At 41.1% G+C, this 8,990-nt stretch overlaps 1 protein-coding gene across 10 annotated transcripts in view; it reads left to right on the top strand.

Annotated features, from left to right (window-relative positions):
- Positions 1 to 8,990, top strand: part of LOC107269064 (neurexin-1) — a 192,801-nt gene that overhangs the window by 97,480 nt on the left and 86,331 nt on the right. For all 10 annotated transcript variants that reach the window (XM_025086238.1, XM_025086239.1, XM_025086240.1 and 7 more), the window contains one exon: positions 7,449 to 7,475. In XM_025086238.1, the coding sequence (XP_024942006.1) occupies positions 7,449 to 7,475 (27 nt within the window). The remainder of the gene's footprint in view (positions 1 to 7,448; positions 7,476 to 8,990) is intronic.

An 8,990-nucleotide genomic window follows, 5' to 3' on the forward strand; every position in this document is an offset into this window, starting at 1 on the left:
GCTCTGGAAGCTATCCAGGTGCGAGGGGTCGCTACCCTCCACCACCTATCCGTCCCGACAGAAGTCCGGACGTGAACCAACTCCGGACGAAGTATCCGGACACCCTAGCTACGGCAACGAGTTGTGACACCACGAAGAGTCCGAGTCCAGCGAACAGGATCCGTCGCGAGGACTAGGATTAAGAATTAGTTAGCGGAACCGTCCTCCGTAGTAAAGAATTGTATCGTTTACAAGAGGCTCCGGTTATAGACGTTATATCGTCCCGCGTCCTTCTCGTAGGGTCCAATTGATAAGAAATGATTATTACCATTATCGGAAAATATAGTTAGATCCAGTAGCACGTTTTGAAATTAGCGCGAGGGCCTACAATTGGCGAATACTTTCGACGGCGACGATTGGCCCAGGAGGGCCCGGCGGGGATGAGGGAGCTAGCGCTGGCCCCGAGTCCCGAAGAACTCCCGGAAGAAAATTCACTCTCGAGTAGTCAGCGGACTTGGCCGGTGGTGCGTTTCGTCTATTAGTTGAAGAACCCTCTGTATCGTTCACGGTAAGCGTCTCGTCGTCGAGAGGACGAAATCTTTTCCATGTAATTGCCAACTTGTATCGCGTTGTTACTTTCCTCCCGGTTTTGGCCTAGGAGAAGATCGATTAACGTACAGTGGGAAAAGATTCCGTGCCTACCGTTTGAACTACTTATTTATTGTAACTTGTCGTATATTATACATTTCGGCTATCGTATTATTCTTGGTGACCCTGGAGAATGATAGAGAATCAGTCTATCGCGCTTCCCGTGATAGGCTCGTAGGAGGTAGAATTAATTAGTAAGTTATATTGTAGAAGACCCTACGGTCTCAAATAAGATATTGTTATTCATCATAAGTAATTATTATCTCCAGGCATCTGTAAATATTTCTCTATTTGTCTCTCGAATTTCGTATAGTATTATAGTATATTATTTATTCTGTGTGAATTCGTATGTTCTATATTCTTTATGTTTGATAATTCCTGTTAATTCCGCCACTCGACCGATCCGTTCCGTTAGTCGCCGGAATCGTGTGATTAGTATCTACGTCTCAGGGCGTAGCTAGCGTTGACCTTCGTACGCGTAACTCCGTATCGGCTACGGATTAAATCTCGGCAGTTAGCGTTCAAAACCATATTTTGTCGTTTATCCACGCGTCTCTTTAGGAGCTTCGTACCGCGTGGCTCACGTATCATTGTTATCAAAATTACCATTTCTTTTATTATATCTTGTTCTCATTGTTATTTCGTATAAGTCCCAAAATAAAGGGCCCGTTGTTAATTTTGTTAATAGTAATTGGGAGTTCTCACTCTTTATTCAGCATACCATCTATAAGATCCCTGCCCCTCTACTATCTCGTTGCGTTCTAGCTAGCCTGGACAATTTTACTTCTTTTCCTCGGAATCTTGCTTTTGTCGTCCCGTGGCACAACGGTGTGCCTGGCGCCCATGAGCATTTCCTATTCCGAATTCCCGGGTTTTGGGGAAAAGTAAGGCGGACTGTAATTTGCGACTTTCCGTCACAGGACATATATATCACACTACAGTTACTAAATAAAAAATGATTAATAAATGATTAATTAACCGGTAAAGCGGTAATGAAACAATCAAATCATGAAATGACTGAATTTTTTCATGAAGAGATAGGTTAAGATAGTAGCCAACAGCTGAGGCCATATAATAAACAGAAGACTACACGTGTTCAATGGCTCGTTGCGCATGCGCGTCTCGAATCGTTATGCCTGTGTCGCGTCGAAGCTCATACGTATATGCGAGGGGACAAATTTTTTAGTAATTATTATCTCCAGGCATCTGTAAATATTTCTCTATTTGTCTCTCGAGTTTCGTATAGTATTATAGTATATTATTTATTCTGTGTGAATTCGTATGTTCTATATTCTTTATGTTTGATAATTCCTGTTAATTCCGCCACTCGACCGATCCGTTCCGTTAGTCGCCGGAATCGTGTGATTAGTATCTACGTCTCAGGGCGTAGCTAGCGTTGACCTTCGTACGCGTAACTCCGTATCGGCTACGGATTAAATCTCGGCAGTTAGCGTTCAAAACCATATTTTGTCGTTTATCCACGCGTCTCTTTAGGAGCTTCGTACCGCGTGGCTCACGTATCATTGTTATCAAAATTACCATTTCTTTTATTATATCTTGTTCTCATTGTTATTTCGTATAAGTCCCAAAATAAAGGGCCCGTTGTTAATTTTGTTAATAGTAATTGGAAGTTCTCACTCTTTATTCAGCATACCATCTATAAGATCCCTGCCCCTCTACTATCTCGTTGCGTTCTAGCTAGCCTGGACAATTTTACTTCTTTTCCTCGGAATCTTGCTTTTGTCGTCCCGTGGCACAACGGTGTGCCTGGCGCCCATGAGCATTTCCTATTCCGAATTCCCGGGTTTTGGGGAAAAGTAAGGCGGACTGTAATTTGCGACTTTTCGTCACAATATATATATACTGTGTATATATATATATTAAAGAATGTAACTTCTCCATTCCAAGTTGCGACTCCCAAAAGAAATTGTATTTCAGTACTCGAGTACTTTCGAGTTTCTTCAAGAATTCCTTTCGTGCCTTCCAAAAAGCTTTACAGTTTCACTACGTCCATCGTCTGTTAGCCCGCAGCGTATCCAGCTTCTACGGCGGCCTATGTGCCTACTTTCTTATGTACCTGTTCGGTATCTAGCTTATACTTAGGATACGTGTATAAGACATATGTATAGGTACCACAAGTATATGACTGAAAGATCCTATGATATAATATACCTTACACCGTCCTGCATGTATATAAGCTACAACAAGTGGGTCCGCATGTACTTCCTTCCTTCTGTGAAACTATACCTGCTACGTAACACATACCTATACTAGTTCATAAGGGCGGATGAGTATCCCAGGAGTAAAACGCAACGAAGCAGCCAACTAGGAGGCTGTCAATGCACGCCGGAGTCAAAGGGATGAGGGTTGGAACGTCTAGACATCATCCTCTTCCACCTTTTCACCCTTATAGCATATACTATATGCCATGTCAGATATATATGCCTATACTGTACTCTCTGTTCAAGGGATGAAAATTATGGGTGTGATAACTATAGTTATCGTCCGTATATATCGTTGACAATATACCAGTGTGGACCCTCTGTCTTGTAATATTTATCACAGTCATATATGGCAGACATGGATATGCGTGAGCATATGTTTACATGGCTCCTGGAACCTCTAGTACATTGCTCGAATTTAGCTAAGGTCAGATTATTTCAGTAATCCTGGGAAATGTTGAAAGGGAAAGTGAGTTGGGTTGCCGTGCTGATACTGGGCGCACTTTACCCTTACTATTATCATTGGGAACAATCTTTATTGCCAAGGGTGAGGGTTCAGGTATTTACGTTACTTTGTAGAAATCGTGTAGGTATCCTTAGGTAGGATTCGTAGATAGGTTATATATAATATATATATATGTATCAGTCTTGTCTGATTACGTACTGTCTTTACTACGGATAGTTTTTTGAATTTTTTCAGCGATCAAGATTTACCATCTGCTTCTCTTCGTACTCGGTAATGGCTGATTCCGTCTCTTTGTGAAATGTAGACACGTGTCTATATTCTTCTAACTGAAAATAAAAATCGCATTGTTCTTATACGTTAAGTGGCACATATAGCTGATGCATCACGAAACGTAGCAAGTTATTTGCCGAGACTCTGCGTGCAACGCTGCACCGGTCTCGTAACCTGCAAGGAAATGGACCCTTGGAGTATTTACCTCGAGCACTATTCCCCGAACCAACTCTAGTGCTGTGTTGCTTGACTTTTCTCAAAAGCATGTCGATGACCGAGTTCGATAAAAAAAAAATTGAAAGCATACTCGCATTCCACCGAGTGTGGATTTCTACTAGGAACTTTACTTACTTTTATATATATTTATATATATACAGATAAGTGTGGGTCTCTTAGAATCGAGGCAAGATACCATACCCACCCATAGTCCAATCTCCAGTCGAGTTTCTGATTTATGAACGTTCACGTAACTTACCCGGAAGATATTGCGCTTCGGATATCCGGTAAACCTGTATCGCGATGAAGACCTCTTTCGAGGCTTACTTCCGTTTGTTTCATGCCTCGATAGCATTCAACCCCACGTGCCTTTACGATATATGCTCACGAATCTTGAAAACGCATTAAACATAACCAACTGTATGCGTATGACACTCCGGGAATGGTCGAAGACGACTGAAAATCGAGAATAAATTTGCACCTTCATAAAAGTCAAAGCTGCCAATCCGACGTGACGTAATTCCAATTTATACTCGCTGCTAATCCAAGAGGGCTTATTACATGTCTACAGTGTATGTTGTATTATACTATACCTATATATGTATATATATCTGTATAGCGAAGATCGGTGCAGAAGCACGTAGTATCGTCTCCTCTCTTAGGTACCCTATAGTTTATTACACATAGACAGTATGGCTTATTGGACATTTCGCTCGAGTATTATGTTATCCACCTACACGATACTATGACATCGTATACGTAGACATTCGGAAGTACTATCCAGTTAACTTCCATAGTCACCGCGCACGTACCGGGAACACAGCCTCGGGCTCCTCAAATACGTATACGCGTATCACTGAAATCTCTCTTACCAAGCGATATTGATTAAACTCGTAAAATTTACTAGCGCTCTCCTATAGTTCAAGGGACGATAACCACGTGTGTCGTAAAGGACACTTCTGATGGCGATCAACGAGCCTCCGCGTATGGTTACCCCAGTATACTTTTTTTATGGAGAGATCTACATCATACGCGGTGAAGCATCAGGAATAATCGTATAGGTATATATTGAGACACAGTAAGAAGTAGTGTAAAAATTTTCTATGATCCGATCATCTGTGCAACGTAGTTGAAATAGCTGGGATTCCAATAACTGTAGCCTCCCAAAATCCTGTGGCCTCCAGATCCAATTGGCATCCCGACGATGTCCGTAATAAGCGTCGACGGATAACGTTTTCGCAGGTTACTCGATGCCTCGAATCCGAAGCCAATTAGGCAGATAACCCATCAGTAGTAAACAATGGGATGCCATCCTAACCTGTACCAGAAATTGATGTCAGGACTCTCTAGCTGGAATCGCTCCTGTACACACAGTAGCTGCAGACTCTGTGCACGGCGTTGCATAGAAGTACCAATATGCAGTTGGCAATAGGTCGTCACGTCGTTGCCGAAAGGACCTATAGGTCTGTCAAATCGCTGGTTCGAGTCGGTTCAGATCCACTGGACAATGTTCAACGACAGGATATTAATGCACTTCGTTCTACCTCTCGGATGACGTTCCCGTGCCACACTGCTAGCATTACTTCCTGTCACGTGCGCTGAGTTAATTAGCCAATACCGCACAACGTCAGTTAATTACAAGTAAAGTAGGGTACACACTGGTTTCGGGTTATACCCACTTGCGTAGCTGGTGCAACTTGTTATGGTTAGATACACTGTCGCGCGTGCGATAAAGTGTGATAAAGTCACTCTTGTTCCATCAAAAGAACCTATGTTACGTTCATAGATACGTATGGGAAGTCTCTGTCCTGGAAAAATCTAAAGGCACGTACACACGATCGCGAGAACTTATAGTCTCGTGAGCACGTGAACCTTCCTCTATTTTAGGAACGTGATTTCATCCCGTGAACAAATCGCATTTACCTCGAGTGTCACTTTATTTTTGTTCCTCTGGCGCTGCTACGTCTTCGCTTCTCAAGATTCCAGGAGGCGGATAAGGGTAGTGAGAAAGTTTTAAAGGATTTTAAATTGAAACTAATTGATGTGACTGAGACGCTGATATGAGATCTGACGATAAGTTTTCGATGTAATTGAGAAGAAGAAGGAAAATTTATATTTTTCACAAATATACAATATTCCTGTTGTTAACTGTGTCATATTGAAATACAATTGTGGCTTATTTTCTAATCGAACACGTTCGTTTCGTTCAAGCTGATTGCGCAACGGATGATTTAAGCTCGACTCTGGAAGTAGCTTCTCGATAATCGCACTTCAATCCAGGAGGTCGTAATTAAGAGGATTTTACGTAAAAGCTCGTTAGCGTTAACGTGCGCTGAACGTTTCACGCATAATTTAACGCACTGTTATGCGTAGCTGGTTGCGTACGCGTAACAACGTAGTATCGCTATAGAAACAACCCCGAAGCGAAATCCTAATGGTATAAATTAATGAGTCATTACGTATGTGTTACAATACAGCAGTTTTCGTCGTTGAGACGTTTCCCAATTCTCTCGCGTGAAACGATATTGTTTATTCGGCTCTGTACGCGAGTAACGTGATTCGCCAAGTAAATTGCAATTATCGAGATACAAAATTGGCTATTTGAGATTCGTGCGGGTTCGGGTGGGAAAAGATAAAATGAAAGTTAAAATATATTTGCGGCTACCCAAAGTGAAGGGGCGCGCTCCGCAAGTTATTTCGCGGGGATGGATGTAAATCATTTATAATTGACACATTTATAAACGGCCGGTTTTATTTTTCATCGTTAGGGGATACGAGCCCTGGGAAGAGCTTCTATAACTCATTGCATTTCTGGATACTTTTCGAAAGGGGTGGGTTCGATTTGAAAGCGCCAAACCGTTTGGGTGCTGAAGCACACATGTACGCTATCTACGTACGTGCAGGTAAACGCGCATGAGAGAAATCGTGGTAACTGTGGTACAAATAAAAAGAGAAAAAAATGATTAAAAAAATATATTTTTATTTTTGCAATTTTATTTTCTTTATTGTACCATTTTTCTTACGCGAGGCAACGAATTAGTTATTGTTAATTAACATAGCGACGTTGTAACTAATAATTGTATGGACTTGCCTATTAGGTACTCGTATGCGTTAATCGACGCGTATGTTATGTATGCATAAAATAAGCATACACTTTATTGTATATGTATGAAGGTTCGTGTATTCATACATACATTATCCACAGATGCATTATACATTACACACATATCTGACATATGGATTTTGAAAAACAGGATTTTCTATGGCTAGATAGAAATATAAACATAAGCAGTCCACACCGGCGATTCGAAAAATACGAAAAGCACACAAAAGGAGCTTTGTGAGTGTCGCTTTATGCTTTATGTACGACCCACTCAGCGTTTTGATAAACGTCGCGAACTTCGCAAGCGAGCATAATGGGATTTCTTTTTATAACGAAATGATACCCCCCCAGGAAATCGTCAAAGTGATCCTCAAATCGGCGACACGTTGTGATGATTATGGGGGAAAAAAGTTTTGCTCAGTCTCGAGGCCAGAAGTGCTCGGATATTAATACTTATGCTAGCATCTCAAGTTTATATTATCAGATAGCCATTGCTGTAGTATAGAATCTTGATGAGATATGTGATTTTGTGTTTCTGTTTCAGATTTCATCGATCACCAGTTTCTGCAGGGTGAGTAATTTACTGGCTATAAACGTCTGGCACTTATGTCCTATGTGTAGACGAGTCCAGTGTGTTCTGACAAATCGAAAATAATGAAGTCTAACGTAACACACGTGTCACTGCATAAAAAGAATTCATATGTTTGGTTTTCCATCAAATATTTTTTATTTTTCAATTGTAGCACATATTTATGTTATTTAATGGAAAAGCACGTGTGACTGGCTGAGGCTTATACTGCTTGCAAACTGTCAAAAAACACGTGGACGTCGTGACTATATATAGATAGTAAACCTATAGTAAAGGTACAAGATTCAATGATGGCTGGAATTACGATCAAGTATCAGTAAATTATCGGGAATTTCTGTCAGTCTTGCTTAAACGAAAGCGTCACTCTATCCAGTTTGAAAATTCATATATTATATGTATACGTCACGTGTTATTTAAGCTGAACGTCATTAAAATGAAATAATTTTATACATTTATAGATATGATATTTCTGGATAGACGTATAATCAGATATGATTACTAATTCATATATAGTGCATAATCGAGAATGAAGTTTATAATTAAAAATTCTTTTTAACTGTATCAGATAAAATTAATAATAATTCATTATTCGATATCTCAAATCGATACTGATTGAACGTTGCATCCATAGTATTATAAGGCGTCAATTTAAATTACAGGTTTAAGTATGGTAATATCTCCCGGCTAGATTGCACTTGGGTACCGACACCAGACGATTAAGCTTCGTTTACAAGTAAACCCTTTTTTTCTTGCGTCAACTACATCGGCTGCAGATTGCTACGTAGTCCCGCATAATTTACGGACCTCAACGCCCACGGCAACCGTAGAGAAAACCTTAGCTTTTTATTCTCTAATTTGTCTGTCCATTTATATCTCTTTTATCTTCGTTTCGACCTACAACCCTCCTGCTCGCACTCAGTAGCCGTGGTCGAGGGCGTCGATTTTTCTCCAGTAGATACCACCCATCAGTACTCAGACTCATTTAGGCCCAAGCCGCACATTCCGTCCTTTAGAAACCGCGTCCAATTTGTGGGGATAGGATAGGTCCTACACTCCAGGTCCAAGAAAGTGAGAGGAGTGAAATCGAAGAAACGAATGAAAGAGAGATAGAGAGAGATAGAGAGAGAAAGAAAATGGCGGTAGATTCGAGTCGAAGCAAAAGAATCGACGGGATGCGCGAGTGACGTAACATATTGATATCTTTGTGAGCTAAAGAGGAGGGACGAAAGATCGCCGAAGGTGAAAAACTTATGAGAGTCCAAGAGCTTCGGGAATGTGGTACGCGGTACATACGTCGGTACATACAGCTACGTAGCTACATAAGGGCTGCCGGGAGGACTGGGAACGCGGCTTAAGAACATAAGCGGATGGATGGTGGGAATCTTGTTAAAAATGATCACCATTTTTCCCGAGCGAAGCTCAAGAGCATTCTTCACTCTTTCTCTTTGGCTTTCTTTTGGACCTTTCCTTCTATTCTCCTTTTCCTCTCTCTACCTC

The sequence above is a fragment of the Cephus cinctus genome, unplaced genomic scaffold (assembly GCF_000341935.2).
Source record: "Cephus cinctus unplaced genomic scaffold, Ccin1 Ccin1_scaffold0597, whole genome shotgun sequence".
In the NCBI taxonomy this organism is placed as follows: domain Eukaryota; kingdom Metazoa; phylum Arthropoda; class Insecta; order Hymenoptera; family Cephidae; genus Cephus; species Cephus cinctus.